Source organism: Egretta garzetta, unplaced genomic scaffold (genome assembly GCF_000687185.1).
Source record: "Egretta garzetta isolate BGI_Z169 unplaced genomic scaffold, ASM68718v1 scaffold299, whole genome shotgun sequence".
Classification (NCBI taxonomy): Eukaryota; Metazoa; Chordata; class Aves; order Pelecaniformes; family Ardeidae; genus Egretta; species Egretta garzetta.
The window spans coordinates 1455813-1472806 of record NW_009260696.1 but is presented as its reverse complement, the minus strand read 5'-3'; the positions used below and the strand labels follow the sequence as shown (position 1 = coordinate 1472806).

Sequence of the window (16994 nt, the reverse complement as noted above, 5' to 3'; positions counted from 1 at the left end):
TTACAAAATAACCTGCAACAGAGTCGTCTCTGAAGGTTGGAGCAAAAGGTGAAATGAGATACAAATGCTGCTGACATAAGTCAGATAAGGACTCTAAGAATGTCTCTCGTACCACCACATGGACTGAGAGCCACTTATCAGTCAGCCCAGCATCAATCACAGCAACGTTCTCAGAGACACGAGGCATTTGATGTGCCAAATATTTATAATACACAGCTATTTGCACCCAGCGTGGTCAGTAAACTCCCCTTTGCAGATGGCAGCTCTGCCAATAGGAAGGGACTCGCCCATTTTACAGTTCTGAACGAAGCCCTAAAGATGCTGTAGTACACATCTGTGCAAAGCATACAGCCTCCTGCCCTAACATCATGGCCACTAACAAACACCATCCAAATAGCCCAGCTTTCTCCACCATCATAGTCTCCTCTTAGCATGTCCATACCTCCAGGATGTTATCACTTTTCTGCACCATCCTTACAGGAGAACCATCAGAAAATTTGTGTTTTCCCTTTGCTCGTGCCTTGCCAGCTGCTGCAGAAGGGTGGGTGCTGTTTTTATTCATGAGCTGGTGTTTTGGAAATGATGGTGCTTGAAAGGCTTACAGTTGCGGAACAGCAGTATTTCTCTTACAAAACGCCTGGCCACAAGCCAGCAAATGAGGTGGACTTCTAAAGCCTTTATAGGGGGCAAATTCCTGCCTTTGTAGAAGCTGCTTCTGACCCACCACAGGCAGAAGCAAGCAGTGCTTGCTCTCCACAACACAAAAAGAAAGATATTTTAAACAGAATCTTTAAATTCTGCCAAAGTTAATTCAGCTGCCAGGAAAGATCCTGTCATACAATATACAAATAACCTTTTCACTGCTCTTTCCTTTTTGTAAACCAGCTCTGACACCTGCTTTGGGATTTACCTTTCCAATGTAACTTGGTTTTATTTATTTTGGTGTAGGAGCCCAGAAACGTTACTCAATTAGAAGTCAGTTATTACTTACCATTACAACAGAAAAACTAGCTGAAACGCCTGGCAACGTATGTATTAAATAATCTGAACCTTAGACGGTTCAGCCAGGCATTTATCTACCACATGAATCATGATTTTCGGATTAGCATACTTCGCTACCTTTGCCTTCCACTCCTCCTCCTTCACGACAGAAGGACAGTCCCTAAATCATATGACTGGACACAAAAGATTGCACACAGCGAACCACTCCTATTTCCCACACGCATGGGACAAACATCAAGACAGAACTGAAAGCCAACCAGAGGAGAACCAAAATGAACCTTCTTCCCTTCTTCTCTACAGAGACATGGGCCCTTTTGCTTATTTTTGTAGCCCTCCTGATAGCGTGAGTAAAATATTCTTTGTTGTTTCTTTGCTCGTGCCATTTTCCTGTTCTTGCCGTTGTTCATTTTCAGGCAACCAGTCTGCCGAAGAGCAAACAGGCAGGTGTTGTTTCCAGCCTCTACCAAGGCTCTGGGAAGTAGCAGACCATACAGACGCATGATCTTGCTCCAAGTTTTGGGGTGTTCCCACGCACCGTTCCGATCTTGCTGCTAAGCATCAAAGCAATAATTGAATAATAACGGTGCCAGGCATTTGATACCAGCAGGGTGCTGGCTTCAGTGAGGATCGTGATCCGTTAGGTTGTTTTCCACAGAAATACAGTCTAAGGAAGGCTGTACTTCTGTGACTGAGGGTGCCCCACGGAGGGGAGCAGGCAGTGGATGACCCTGCTGCATGACCTGAAAAGGCAGAGAGCAGCAGAAAGGCACCAGAAAAAGAGCACTCATAGGATCAGTTCTTACTCTTCACAACTCCTTCTCTAGTGCTCGGGTAGGACACTCCGTGCACGGGTGCCTGGACCACGAGGGACGTTTTGCAGAAGTTGCATTTGCCACACGCCTGCAAGGGACGGCATCCCATGCCTGTCCCCACATCCCACCCTTGCTGGGGGAAGAAATAAAGCCCAGAGCAAGGTCAGCTCTCTGCTCCTGGCTTTTCATACAGACTCCAACAGGCAGAAGCGTGCCCCACTGCTTCACAGGAGCCGTGCTAGTGAGAAAATGCTTTTGCCCGCTTTGCTGATGCTGTTGAGCACTGCAGAGTAGCAGGGCTGGCTGAAAACCCCCTTCTGCTGGGACACGGCAGCATCTCCGCTGGCAGCCCCTGCCAACACGGCCGGACTGACAAACTTTGTAGCGTTGACAAGCCCTTAGGCAGAGACAGCATGTTGCTAGCCATAAACCTTAATGATTAATGTGGTGCACAAGAGCACAATCCATTTGTCTGCCCTGGCAATGCTCCAACTGTGGCAGTTCAGTAAGCTCCAAAACTTTTAGCCCTGGGTTTTTTTGAACCCTTTCCTGTGATTTAGACCACAAAAAAGCCTGTTTGGGGCAGACTTTAAAAAAAAAAAAAAAAAGAAAAAAAAAGAAAAAACCCAAACCAAACCAAACCCCCACACTCATTATTGACCTAAACCCTCATATTTCAATAACTTTGTGGCCATGTGAGGTTGCTGGTTACCATGCTCCCACCTTCTGCAGGCACTTGCAATTTTGTTGTGGCAAGAGGGACAAAGCCCAGATCTTTGTGCTCGGATACCGGACCTAAAATAGAAATTTCACTGCCCATTAGCACAGGGAGGTTGTTCCGATGCTTCTTGTCTATCTGGGGCAGCGCTGTTCCAATTCACACATGAACGAATATCAGGCATTTCTGGTTCACATCCATGGTGAGAAGAAGTAATGATTATTCTCTGGCTTTACACTGAATGGTCCTTCTCAGCCTGCAGAAAACAGTGCCACGTTGTATTTGTAAGAGCATTAGACTGCGTTTTCCTGGCCGTGTTCCAAATGGATTAAGCCTAGCCTATGTTCCTATAGCATTTCTGGGCTTTGTAACCAGCCCAACCTGACATTTCCTGGTCTTCCTGCAGCCCCGGCTGCCCATAAACATTGCAAATGAGCATCCACAGATATTTTATGCCTAGTACTGAATTAACCGTTGACAGAGAAGGTTAAACATTGACAAACTGAGCTCTGAAACCTTTCTGCACCTGCAAACACCCCGTTCCCTGGCTTTTGCCTGCTCTCTTTGGACCATAGGATGAGGTCTGCTTTTGTGCTCTGGCACACCTGTGCTGGGGGAACTGATCTCATTTGGGGTCTCCCAGATTTAGAAAAGGATTACTAATTGCAAGGGAACCCCTCCCCCCCAAGTCTAAGCCCAGACTCCAGCTTTTCAGGAAAGCATCCCTAAGAAGCTGGCTGAGTGGCTGCCGCCATGTGGCCCAAAGATGATCTCTGATAGCATCCCTCTACCAAACCTTTGCAGTTTTACATCCCTTCTGCAACGAACCACTCACTTGGGAAGCTGCAGCTACTAACTAAAAACAAATATTTTGAGGAGCTCTTTCAACACAGCTGAAGACAAGCTTCAAAGGGCTGCAGCCCAGGCCCCTGTTGAAAAACAGAAGGCCCCGAGGTAGAAGTAATAACTTTACAGCTGCCAAAAAGGGTGCTTCAGAGGAAAGAAATCTGCAAAGCTGTCAATAAAATCTAAAGAGAAAACCATCAAGACAAGACTTCCTGACGCACCGCTGAGCTAACGCCAGGCTAAGGGGAGGGAGAACAATAAATGAAATTAAAGTGCAGCTTGACAAAAGCCCTGTTTGGGACATCACTTCTGGCACTGCTTTGATTTCTCTTCAATAAAAGCATGTAAGCTTGGTGTTCCTTCTTCCAGCTCCCTTGTCTGCCTCTCCTTTGGTTGGCAATGAGCTCCTCTTTTGACTTTTGCTGAAGGCTTTAAGGTCCTGTTTCCACCAGAACACCTATGCCTTTAGGAGACATCTGCTTTTACATCAAAGTGATCTCTCTGAAGCTCCGTGTGGCAGCAGTGTGCCTTACCATATTTATTAAGTAGTTTTTATAGGGCAATTTTCTCTTGGGCCACTTTTTTCCAGCTCCCAGACCAACCTCCTCTACTTGGAGCCAAAGGGACAGTGCTGCAGTCTCCAGGTTTAGGAGGGCTCGCAGCCCCAATGCCACAGTGGTGTAGCACTCTGTTGTCTTTTCTGTCCCACAGGTATGGGACCTGGCCGTTTGGTTTGTTCAAGAAGTTGGGTATTCCCGGGCCAAGACCTCTGCCTTTCTTTGGGACGTGCCTGGAATATCGCAAAGTAAGTGACTGAAGCTTCTCTGGCTCCAGAAAGATCCGCCTTTGCTCATACAGCTGTAGCTAAGCAGATACATGGCGATGATAAGTTATCTCCAAATGCCAAGCTTCACTCTAACGCACAGGTTGCACAAAGGCCAGCGTGGGATAAGGGCTCAGCAACACAGACCACGGGGCCTTGTTGTTACAGCATCTCCAAACAAGCACTCGTGGGTGCCTGATTTACACCTGCCCTTTGCCAGCGTTCTGGGCAAACAGCTCATTCACAGGCACGATGTACATTTATGCTGTCCTTCATAATGTTGTTGGAGAGAAGGAGAACTCAAAGCAGCTCTGAACATCAGTTTACAGAGATGCCTCCCAACCCATCATCTCCAATGCATCCTCTCTGAGATTGTTTTAAAATTGCTTCCCACAGGGTTTCTTGGAGTTTGACAATGAATGTTTCCAGAAATATGGGAAAGTCTGGGGGTGAGTATGAACCACTGATCTCTTAAGGTAAAACTAGAATCCAGACAAAGGAAGGGGGGAAAGTTCATTAGGAAAACTCCCTTTCTCTACCCGCAGCCCTGACGGTTCCAGCACCATGGGCATAGCAATGATAGTGCGGTGGCTTACGCTAAAGCCTCATGATTGCAGGGCTGTGCCACTGTCATATTATGTGGGAATTGCTTTGACCTACACCATGAAAGATGTTTTAGGGCTGATAACAAAAGGCCCTCACCTGCTCCTAAAAAAACCAGCAGCAAAACTACTATTAACTTAAGGGAGAATCTGCTACCGGGAGGTCGGGTTCTTCCAGTTCACCAACAACAGAGGAACCCAGAGGTGACTCCCAATACTGAGCGAAGAAGCAGATCCAAAATCTGCCAACTTCCTCATGCTGCTGATCCTTGCCTCCCTCCCACTGGTGGGAGCCAGTGCAGCTATTGCTGCTCTGCTCTGGACATCTCCTGTGGCTTTTATTGCTGCCGTTATAACTTGGGCTACAAACTTGCATATACTCTATAATGCATCCATTGGTCCCTATAGCAGCTTTAAAAAAATGGAGTCTGGGAAAAGATGTCTTCACATAAATGGGGAAAGTGCATAAATCCGCTTAATCTACATCTGTTTCAGGAAAGCATTCAGAACTGGCAGCTTAAAAAGACAAAAACAAGGATTGAGTTTCATCTCCAAGGATATTTCAGTGCTGTCAGCCCAAGTCTCCAGACACCCAATTCAAGAGCCTGAAAGGGGTCGAACAAGTTTCCTTCTAATACTGTAATGTGTTTAAGTGCCTGGAAAAACACAGAGTCAGGGGAGAAAGTGAAGACACTTGCTTCATTTAGTATCTGGTCCTTTGAGGGACTAAGCCCTGCTCATTTCCCAGTGAGTTTGGAAGGTGTTTAGCCCCCTTTATCATTTACAAAACCAGATGGGAGAAGGCCTGGGGGTCCTTTTCCATCTCTACTTCTACATTTCTGTACTTAGGCATCTGCAGAACAGCAAGGCTGGTGATGGAGGAGCATTTGTTTAACCCGTTTTGTTTCACGGGCATCAGCCAAGCCTCACAATTCAGCTACCTGGGGTTGTTTATTTGTCTCCTCTTCTCCCCTGGCCAGGATTTACGACGGCAGGCAACCTGTGGTGGGTGTCATGGACCCCCAGATCATTAAATCTGTGCTGGTTAAAGAGTGTTACTCCACCTTTACCAACCGGAGGGTAAGAACAGAAGCATTGTGATGTACCAGAGTCTCCAAAAACCAAAGAACAGGAGGAGACAAGCACACCAAGCACGTAGCAGGGTCCCCATAGGGGACAAGTGACTGCACTATAGGGATTACTGTAAATGGCCACTGTATGTCACTGTTCCCCTGCCTTACAGCCTGAGGACTGCATACCCAGGCTGGCAGAAGCAGCTGTTTGCCTGCACATCAGACAAATTCTGCTCTCACACCTATATATATATATATTTATATGGATGAATTTGGGTCTGTGTGAGCATGCAGGGGTCTCTAAGCTCTAAGGGTCCAGCTAGCATATGTGCCACCAGCTGGGATGCAAGCTCTGGGTGGCATGGTTAGGTGTGGGTGTATTTTGGGTCTGTGTGAGCATGCAGGGGTCTCTAAGGGCCCAGCTAGCATATGTGCCACCAGCTGGGATGCAGGCTCTGGGTGGCATGGTTAGGTGTGGGTGTACGCACACATCTGGGTGTTGGGCTTGTTGGGTTACTTGCTCTGGATATGGAAATGGCATCTCACAACTGGCTTACTGCAGGAAAATGATGATTTATGTATGTGTGTCTTGAGAGAGGCTGTTTGTAAGGCCTTAGCCTGTTGCTGGTAGTAATGCCCCTGAAATAGCCTGGGCAGGGACTTGCATGCTACATTCCCATCCTTGCAAGGAAGCCGCTATCTTTTCTGGGGTTAACACCTTGCCTTTTTCCCCCCTCTAGCATGTAGATCTAGCAGGGGTGCTGAACAGCGCTGTCTCATTAGCCGAAGATGAACAGTGGAAAAGGATTCGTACCGTGCTCTCTCCAACCTTCACCAGTGGGAAACTAAAGGAGGTAAACCACAGAGGAGCAGATACAAACTAAAGCAGAAAGCCAGTAGACGCTGTTTTCAGGCTGAGATTGTCACAGGGGTCCGATTTCTTTAGTCAGAGCCTGGCAACTACACTGGCCTGTTTAATTTATGCCTAATTTAAAATGAAAAAAGCTTAAAATAAAACCTTAGCAGAAAGATCTTATTTGTAAATATTCATGAAACTCCCTGTAGTCTCTGTAAGCCTGTCTTAAAGGAGTAAAATGTACTATACTTAAGTGACCATCTCTGGTTTGTGTTACAGATGTTCCCTATAATGAAGCACTATGGGGAAGTTTTGGTGAAAAATGTTCAAAAGCGAGTGGAAAAGGACAACGCTCTCTCCGTAAAGGAGTAAGTAGCAGCAGGCTAAACAGCAAACCTTGTTAGCAAGTGCTGCGGTTCATTTGTTACTGGCAACGCAGCTCGCTTGCTGGGTAAACCAGACCTCTGAAATGAGGAACGGGGCTAAGCTGAAAGCCTGGCTGGAAATATGAAAGGCAAAATTTAAGATGCGGTGTTAAGTGAAACTTCCTAGAGGCAGAGACCCAGAGAGAAGTCTTCTAAAGGGAATTGGATGGGGAGAAGGCTCCAGCACAGCTCTGTGAATCCACAGATCCAAGGCAGAGACCCAGAGAGAAGTCTTCTAAAGGGAAGTGGATGGGGAGAAGAAGGCTCCAGCACAGCTTTGTGAATCCACAGATCCAGGATAACCCCAAGTCCCCCAGGAAACCCCAGTTTTCCCTGCATATACTCAGGACCTCTGTGCACCACCTTCTCATACCACAGGACACTGGGGTTGCTGGCCTCTCTGCCCCCATTGCTGGAGGAAATGGGGACAGAGGCTGTAGCGTGGCCCTGGATGTGTCATCCTCATCTGTGCCCTCCATATGGGCTCTGGAACAAAACCTGAGTATTTCACCCCCAATTTCAGAGCAAAGGTGCACAAGCAGCAGCTGCAGACCCGTAGTCACACACTAGCAAAGCTCTCCCCTACCGAAAACCCCATAAGGAGAGGGCTTGAACAGTTTGTAATATTATAGGGCTGTGCTGCACTGTGTTGAGCAAGACCATTTTCATGGCGTGTTAGAAGCAAGGTGTGCTACCACCCCTCCCCAAGAAGCTGACATGCTCAAGAGCCACGTGCTGTCCTTGCACTAACCCGCTCATGTAGCCACATGCTGTTTGCAAATCCTCAGGAAAGCTGTCCGATTTCAAAACCCACACAGGCTTGAAACCAAAGCTCTCTAAAAATCTATCCCTTTCACTGTAAGTGCTTTTCAGTTACTGTATATCCAATTTCCTTTTCAAAACCAGGGCAGGAGGTCTTATGAGAATTTATATTTGAATGTCACATAGGCATTAAGAAAAAAATATATTCACTCGGTCCAAATATTTAACCACAGTCTATCTTTTCCATCGTTCCTCAGCATCTTTGGAAGCTACAGCATGGATGTCGTCACCAGCACTTCATTCGGTGTGAATATCGACTCCATGAACAACCCCAAAGACCCCTTTGTCAGAGAGATGCAGAAGTTGGTCAAGTTTGACTTTTTTGACCCAATCTTCATCTTGACATGTAAATGACTTTTTGTTGAAAACTTCATTCAAGTGTCAGTACTACTGAAGTGGGACTTTAGCAAGTGTATCAGACTGGTCCATCCTATAAATTAAGCAATCTACGATTGCTTAGGTAACTTCACTAGCTAGGATGGAAGTCCTAATGGCTCTTGTCTCATCATTTTTTCATTGTCAGCTTCATGCTAAAACTCTGGGAAGGAGCTGGGTAAAAACTTCCTCCGCCTTTGACATCCACAATGCAAGAAACATATGAACACCCCAGCCAATATCCAAATAAGTGCTGGAAAATGGTTTGAGGGTAGAAAAGCAAGTTCAGCTGTGAGGCTTGAGGAGAGTGGTGCTATCTGAAACGCATTTTCTGGAAGAGAGTGCTGAGTGGGGACTGTAATTAGACACAATTTCCTAGAAGTGCAATAGCTTACAATGATGGAGGTGAACCTTAAATCACTTTCAACCCTAAATCAAGATTAGATTCCTTGCTAAAACATGGGGAAAGTTGTGGTCTGTGCATAGAGGAGGTTCTGGTGCTGTAGATTTTAGAGATCTATACACAAGCTCAAGATCCAGTCTCTATAATGAAGGAAATGTTCTGAAGGGGACTTGAAAATGTTTGCAAGGGCATAGCGTGGCAGTGAATAACTCAACCTGAAAAAAAGAATTCAGAATTTGCAGTAATTCTCTTCTGAGCCACATTGCTGTCATAGTGCTGTATAGCGCAGAGAAGTGACCTGTCCCTAGAAAGCGGGGCCTTAGAAGAAGAGGGTGGCATATGCTTTGGTCATCTCTTAAAGCAAAGATTACACCCAGCTCAGTTGTGCCCAGTTGACAGACACCTGGGAGAGGGTTGTGTCAAGACAAACTACCCCAAGAAAGAGAAAGAGGAAAAAAGGTAAAGCCCAGGCTTTGCCCAGGTAAAGAAATCAAGAGAGGAAATAATTTCTCAGTAGTGTCATTACTTCCTCAGTAACGTCCATAGCTATCTTCTAGGAGGTGGAGTTTGTTTACAGTGTGCGATTTTATTCTCCATTTGTTTTTCAGTCGTATTTCCATTTGTTATTCCTCTTTTGGCCAAGATGAACGTAAGCTTCTTCCCTCGTGATGCTGTAGATTTCTTCATGAGATCCCTCTCCAAAATTAAGCAGGATCGTGAAAAGGAGACTCACAAGGTGAGCAAGGGTGAATTCGCTAGCCATTGTGGCAGAAAATACACTTAAATAAAATATAATTAGGGTGATGATAGGCTGAAGCCAAAGTCCAATGACTCAACAAAACCCTGAATCTACTGACATGACACTCGATTTTAATACTGTCAGAAAAGCCTCACCTGACCAGTCCTGGCAAAGAAACAAGTGGACTTTGTATATCCATGATCTGAAGCTAAATCCAGATAAAGGCTCATTAGAATTGGACTAAGCTTAGGTTTGCAGAACTTCTAATAAGTCAAAGTAAGACTCCCTAAAGAAGATTAGGCAGAGGATGAGAGCAAAGAGTAAGCAGTGCAAGAGCAGCAAAACCACCTTTCAGTGTTGCACCTTCCCCTCACTCTTCAAAAATTGAAGTGAATTTTCCCCAAATTCATTCATTACACTGCCCTCCCACCCAACGGTTCCACAAAAAGGACAGATAGGTTTCCAAAATAAAAAGCAAGTGTTATGTTTTTCAGTAAGGAAGTCATGTGCATTTTGGGGACGCTTTCAGTTTAAAAATTGTGCTTAGGCTATGAAATCTGCTTATCTAAGCCCTCCAAGGGACCCATCACCAAAGAAACCCTCCTGCTTTTCTTCTCAGGGCAGAGTAGATTTTCTGCAGCTGATGATTGAATCCCAGAAATCAACCAGTCACGGGAGCAACGAAGCAAATCACTCATATAAAGGTAACAACATCCAAATGCTCATCACAGCAACAGGGGCTGTGGCGGCGAGGAGAATATGGGCAGCCGTTTCCCAGAGAAAGGCTCAATGGGTCACCACCTTCTCCACTGACCAGCTCCAGGCAGAAGTCTCTGTCCCTTGTCACCAGCACCAGGGCTAAGGGGAGTCCCCCACATCCCTTGCCAGGGAGTAGGACTGCCGTGTCAATGATTTATACGTGGAAAATCACCCGGCGCCTCTATCAAATGACTTTTCCCAGACAGATAGCAGAGTAGCTATAAATGCGTTATCAGAAAACCACTGCAACAAACCTGCTTCAATCCCACCCATTGCTACCTGTTCCTTGCTGACACCATCAGCCAACACCGGTTTTGCTCATCTCCCCATGTCCCCTTCTCCTCACAGCCCTGACCGATACCGAGGTCCTGTCGCAAGCATTCATTTTTATCTTTGCTGGGTACGAGCCCACCAGCAACACGCTCTGTTACCTGGCGTACGAACTGGCCACGCATCCAGACGTGCAGCAAAAACTGCTGGAGGAAATCGACACAGTTTTACCCAACAAGGTAAGGAAACGTTGAGCAATGGCCAAGACCCTCTGACCCTGCTGTCCTTGTTCGGTCATGACAACAAAAAGTCTTTAGCGCCTAAACACCCTCCCCCCCCCCCCCCCGGGATCTTCCAACAAATCTAACGCACACACAGAGACACAACTCAGCCCTGTAGTGACTTTCTTTTGGCAGCCGAAACCTTCCAGTCCACTGTGCTGCACAAAACCATCTGCCATACTCTAACCCATGCACAAGTGAGTGTGGATTTCCAGGCTTTTCCATCACTCAGGGATGGAAAATGAAATAGATTATGCAGTTTCTACCTTGCATTTTGTTCTTCAGTGGGTCTGAGTTATAATTGAGCAGTAGGGGCTGGGCACACTCTGGTCTCAGTCATCATTTTAGGACAATCCAATCCTCGTGCAAACATACCTGGTCACCCTTTCTCCTGTCGTCCTACAGGCTCCTCTGACATATGAAGCAATGACGCAATTAGAATATCTTGACATGACAGTGAGTGAAACCCTTCGGCTCTACCCCCTTGGAGGACGGCTTGAGAGAGCTTGCAAGAAAGACGTAGAAATAAATGGAGTGACCATTCCCAAAGGAACCGTTGTTATAATCCCACCCTATACCCTCCACCGTGACCCTGAGTACTGGCCAAGCCCAGATGAGTTCAGACCAGAAAGGTACAAAAAGCATAATGTAAGAGCAGAAATATCATGCTGCTTTTTCCTCATACAGTAATTAAGTATTAATCTCTGATTAGCTTCCTAATGGTGTTCTTCCTATCTTTTTACAAACAATACCAATGAGAAATTGCAGGCTCATGGGAATGTCGTTTTAAGAAGAAAATGAGCTTTGCACTCAAAGCAGTGTTTCAAACAACGTAATCTTATTGGGAGAATAACGTTGATACTTCGCAACCTCTCGTACACAGTTTTTAGGCTTGCTGACAGAGTGGGTAGATGGTGAGGTTTTTTGTAATTTCTAGCCATCTTTCTGTGCGATCTTCATTGCTGAACCCATTTCCATGACACAGGCTTTGTTACAAAATATACCAGAGATTATCCTTCCATAGTTGCCTTCCCTCTGTTTTCAAGGAAACGATAACTTCTCCCTAGTTGGTTATTCTTCTAGTTGGCATCAACCTCTCATTCCCAGCAAGACTGAAGCCATAGGCTGCTCCTAACAGACAGCCCCTGGTTTCTCTTTCACCAAATCCAACAGATAAGGAATAGCAGTCATTTTGGGGGAGTGTGTAGATTTTCACATTGCTCCTAACTTCTACTCTGGGTGGACAGAATTAAACTGAACGCTGAAGTGGGATCCCACCCTATCCTGGATGAGGGCTCTGACACAACATTAAGTTGCTGGGGTACGCTGAGATGCCTTAGCAGAAAACCAAACAAGTCTCTGTAGGACACCAGCAAGAGATCTCTGGATAAGTAATACAGATACGTAGCTTTTTGGGGTTCTGCTGCCTTCATTTTCTTCCCCCCAACCATGCTGTTATCTAGGTTCAGTAAGGAAAACAAAGAGACCATAGACCCGTATACATACCTGCCCTTTGGAGCTGGTCCCAGGAACTGCATTGGGATGCGGTTTGCTCTCCTGACTCTGAAAGTTGCCATCACCATCCTGCTGCAACATTTCACCTTCCAGACCTGCAAAGAAACTCAGGTGAGGAGCACGTTACACTTTGAAACTCACACACGAAGAGCCAGGTGCCTCGTTTCTCACCATGGGTGCTCACACCAGATGCTTTGCACTTTCAGGGGAGGTGCACTTCCAGGCACTATGGATCATGTTGTGTCCAAGTTGTGGCCAAGTTTCTTTCCTTTCATCTCTAATTATTTAATCTATCTCTAAGTGTGTTTTACATCTTATTGTTGCAGATCCCTCTCAAGCTGAGTTCGCAGGGACTCTTAAGACCAGAGAGCCCAATTATTCTGAAGTTAGTCCCCCGGACCAACACTGCACCTGCAGAGGCGTAAAACCCAGCCGCGTCTGCAACAATTCTCTGGCAATTGATGAGTGCTGCATTAACAAAGGGATCACACGTCGCAGGAAATCTCTCCTACGCATACAGACACAGAAGAGCAGCTCTAGTTAATTCTGGAAGCAATTACTACATATTTACTAATAAACATAGCTGTCAGAAATGTAATGTGGATCACTGGGCAGTGACAATACACAGTCCCCTTAATTTTGATTGCAGAAAGCAAGAAATAAATCCAAATGAGAAGCTGATCATCCACGTACTTCTAAGGGGACTTCTCCATCTGGAGAGAAGGAATTACTGTCACATCCAAGAGAAACAAGGTGTGATGGAAATTCAAATTGTCAGACCTTGCTGGGCAGGGATGGGTGATGTTCTTCTTGGTGTATTGATGCTTGAAATTTCATGTGTTATAATTGAGATGACTGGTGTGAGACTACATCCTAGTTACCAAACCTCTCTTGTGCCATGTGTTAATTAAACTAAAGTGTGTACAAATACTGTCATTAAAAATGTTTGAGAGCTGTTCTGTGTTGTGTATAGCGGCTGATCACTTCCTATTTGAAAACAGTATTCAGCCTCAACCCTTGAAATTATCCATGTACATTGCTTTCCACTTAATTTAATGAATCTGATCCTTCATTTAATGTGATCAAACCCTCCCATTTGTACAGTATTTTACAAACACTATAACTCGCACCTCTTAGTTTGATTAAGAGGCTGCCTTCACTTCAGCACTGGCCAACCCTTTTCCGTGCCGGAATGACAGAGGACACATTGCAGAGAGCCACAGGAGCAGCTTGCAGGAGGTGGGGACAGTGCTGCAGGAGGGCCACAGCTCCTGGAGCAATTGCCTGGACACAGCTTCTAGCTGAGTCTTGCCTCCCGGAGCCACGGATGGGGTTTACCCTTTGCCCATGGTGGGATGTTAGCCTGCTGCTAACTGCCTTGCTCTTGAACTGCTCCAGAGCAGTCTATGGCTTGGGCCCTATGGGCTGGTCCTGCCATCAACATGATGCTTTGACCATAGGACTTATGCCATCCCTGACCATATAAACAGGGAATATCTAAAAGCAGGTGGGAGGTTCTCCTGGATCTGAATTTCACACACCAGTTAACCCCAGTATATTGTGCTGGTCCCAACACCTACAAACCAAGAAGGATGCTAGCATGGGAGAGGTTTTTAGAAGAGCTGTAAGCCAGACCAAGTCACCCCTTACGCCCAGTTGATGTCCTATGCAACCTGCTCTAGGTGAACCTGCTTTAGCAGGAGGGTTGGACTAGATGATCTCCTGAGGTCCCTTCCAATCCTTGCCAGTTTGTGATTCTCCTGGCATCCTTCACTCCAAGGCAATATTTTCCAAATCATGACCTTTAACTATCTCCCGTGGCCACAGGCTTTTCTCTTTAGTCTAGCAGACAAAACTGCAACATGACCCAAATGATACAATCCAATGTAGTACAAATTTATTCAAGAATTCATACTGTTCTTTAATAACAATGGTAGTTACGGGGTTTGGGAGTGGTCAGCCAATGGTGCAGTGGATTCCTGATCGCTGGAAATCCCCAAATCCAAGCTGTCCATTTTTCAGGAAGATACAGCAACATTCACCAGGCTCTAACTGAGGAGTAAGCAGCTTATGCTGTCCCAAAAGGCAGATAAAACAATTATAGTGCTCCCTTCTGATTCATCATCTGTGAAAAATTGTTTGGGTTTGCCTTGTACACAGCAAGGCCTTGCTAGGAGCACTGCCAACAAGGCCCTACCTCGGTTTAAACTGTTGCTCCTCTCTTACTAGGGGTTAAGGACCATCAGTGGAAGTGCTGGACCTGTGTTATCTACTGGAGCAGCTCTGACAGGGAGAGTGCAATGCCCTGCATGGGCAGACTAGTTAGAAATGCATTTTCTCTGCAGAAAAATAGGGCTAGGCAAGACTAACTCCAGACTCAAGGAAAAGGAAAGAAAAGGGAAGGCATCATGAAAGCAGCAAGTCACTACTACACCAAATAGCTACTTAAAGTCATTTTGGATCTCATGAACAAAATCAAGTGCCTTTGCATGGTGCTCAGAACCAGGAAGGGTTAATCCAGCTGTACCCCAAGACAGGCAGTCCCTGCCCAGTGCATGGCATCTCTAGGAATACTTCCATTAGCGTAACTGCACAGATCATTCTTCCAAATGTGAAAAATGTGACTAATTCTCTGGCTTCAGCCAATTATGACCTGCCAGGACTATCATAACAGCCCATAAATAATGTGTAACAAAATCATGGTAATGAGTCTTATAGAAGAAAATTAGATCCTCTGTGTCTTAACTCCATAAAATTACTTTGCTTATAAGGGCTGCCTCCATCATTCCCAGCACTTTCCATTCCTTCGCAGGCCATCCCTCAGAAATGGATGCGACTTGGCCAGGAGTCTTCTGGTCCTGGTAGCTGCGCATTCATCAAATTTGTTTTCACTGGTTTAGCTGTTTCCTCTTTAAACCAGACATATCATTGCTTAACTCTGCTTTTGAATGCTTTTGCTGATAAAACATTTATTTTATCTAGACCTTGCTGACTCCTTTAGCTGTTTCAACACACCCTTGGCAGGCCCGGGACATCGTATTGTCCCAAGATAGCTGGGTCTTTTTCAGAGGAAAGGGCTTCCAAACACAGTGCAAAGTAGAAGTGAATTTTGGGGACACTTCATTGCTGGAACATGTCCAGAGGAGAGCAGCAAAGCTGGTGAGGGGTCTGGAGCACAAGGCTTATGAGGAGCAGCTGAGGGAACTGGGGTTGTTTAGTCTGGAGAAGAGGAGGCTGAGGGGGGACCTTATCGCCCCCTACAACTGCCTGAGAGGAGGCTGTAGCGAGGTGGGGGTCGGCCTCTTCTCCCTGGGAATGGACTATAGGATGAAGGTCTTTCCCAACCTAGACGATTCTATGATTCTATGAATCGCTGTGCAAGCTTAAGGGACTCACACCCTGGTAAAACACTACCATCACTCGAAGACTTCTATAAACATGCAGAAATATATTCCCCTTAACAGAGAAAAGCTTGCTGGGAACTTTCCAGAGGAGCTATATACCCCATGGTATGAGAACTGTTATGGTACCTGTCCTGATTGAAGACAAAGATGGTTACAAGCGGGGAGATTTGTGTTCTGTTTCTCAGTTAACTATAGCAGAGTAACCATCAACGTTACAGTAACTTGCCTAAATGATGCAATACTTCCAGTTGATTGCAATGATCAAATGGATTTTATGAAAAACAAGTTTCCTGCTTACAGCAAAGGAATATTTCATGTGCTTCATCAAGTCAGTTATTAGGTGTTTCGATACCAGGCTGAGCCCTGACAGGTAGAAGAATGGTCTGACTATTACCAAACTAAGTGTCCCTAAAGCATTGAAATCTTTTGCAATTCCACCTTGCCTTTAACGTGAAAAATGAAACATTTTCAGGCATATTTCACCCAAAAGGAAGAATAGGCAGTATCGCTCCTTTTACCTCGCCCTGTACTGAGGCACAGTTTCTCTGTCAATACTCTGGCATCAGAAGCCTGCAAGTCAAAAGGTGCACGAATGAAAAAGCCAGCACACAGAATTTGTTTAGCTCTCACAGTCCCTCCTTCCTCTCTCCACCTCCCTGTTAGAAGTAACAAGCCAGCATGGGGAATTACCAGGGTACGACAGATCGCTTGGAAATGTGGAAAACCTGCAGCTGAATTTATGCAGCGACATCACCTTCATCTGCTGTAATGGAGGGAATTGGGCATATTGAATCGCTCGCCATACAGATATGGAATTTGGAAAACCCTTACTGTTGCACAAATGTTGACAGGCTATTTTATTTACTGCATCATTAAAGGTTAAAGAGCCTCATTCTCCAGAGGATTCATTTTTTCAACCCTTAATATCAATTAAAGCTAATTTCAGCTCTACCCTAATGATTAACATAAAATATGGAAAAAGCTCTAACTGAGCATTTCTGTTCATTACTTCAATTCTCTTGTATCACTAGGGCACTTTATAGGTACCGAGGCAGCTTTATATCACCCATGACACAGTTCATTTTCCCCTCAGAGCTTCTTTTGTTACTCAACACTTGAAGATGTAGCTAAGATGCACAAAACACCTTTGATGATATGGATCAAAGTTTTTATTTAAGCAGTTCATAGTTGATGATCAGTGATGATCTTTATGGGCTTTCCTACATGGCTGGGTACAATGTCTAGCTACAAATTTATTTTGTTACATGG

The 16994-nt window shown here is 45.5% G+C and overlaps 1 protein-coding gene across 1 annotated transcript; it reads left to right on the top strand.

Moving 5' to 3' along the window:
* Positions 1-1274: 1274 nt before the first annotated feature.
* Positions 1275-12746, top strand: LOC104132596 (cytochrome P450 3A9). The gene is made up of 13 exons (XM_009645903.1): positions 1275-1345; positions 4090-4183; positions 4598-4650; positions 5784-5883; positions 6617-6730; positions 7012-7100; positions 8177-8325; positions 9366-9493; positions 10116-10200; positions 10604-10764; positions 11212-11438; positions 12270-12432; positions 12648-12746. Exons 1-13 carry the CDS (start codon positions 1275-1277, stop codon positions 12744-12746), a joined length of 1533 nt encoding a protein of 510 aa, XP_009644198.1.
* The last annotated feature ends 4248 nt before the right edge of the window (positions 12747-16994 follow it).

Excerpts from the sequence above, each read along its gene's own strand:
- LOC104132596 (XM_009645903.1), top strand. The coding sequence starts at position 1,275 with ATGAACCTTCTTCCCTTCTTCTCTACAGAGACATGGGCCCTTTTGCTT. Across the intron at positions 4,651-5,783 it reads AAATATGGGAAAGTCTGGGG|GATTTACGACGGCAGGCAAC; the intron begins GTGAGTATGAAC and ends TCCCCTGGCCAG. Across the intron at positions 10,765-11,211 it reads ACACAGTTTTACCCAACAAG|GCTCCTCTGACATATGAAGC; the intron begins GTAAGGAAACGT and ends GTCGTCCTACAG.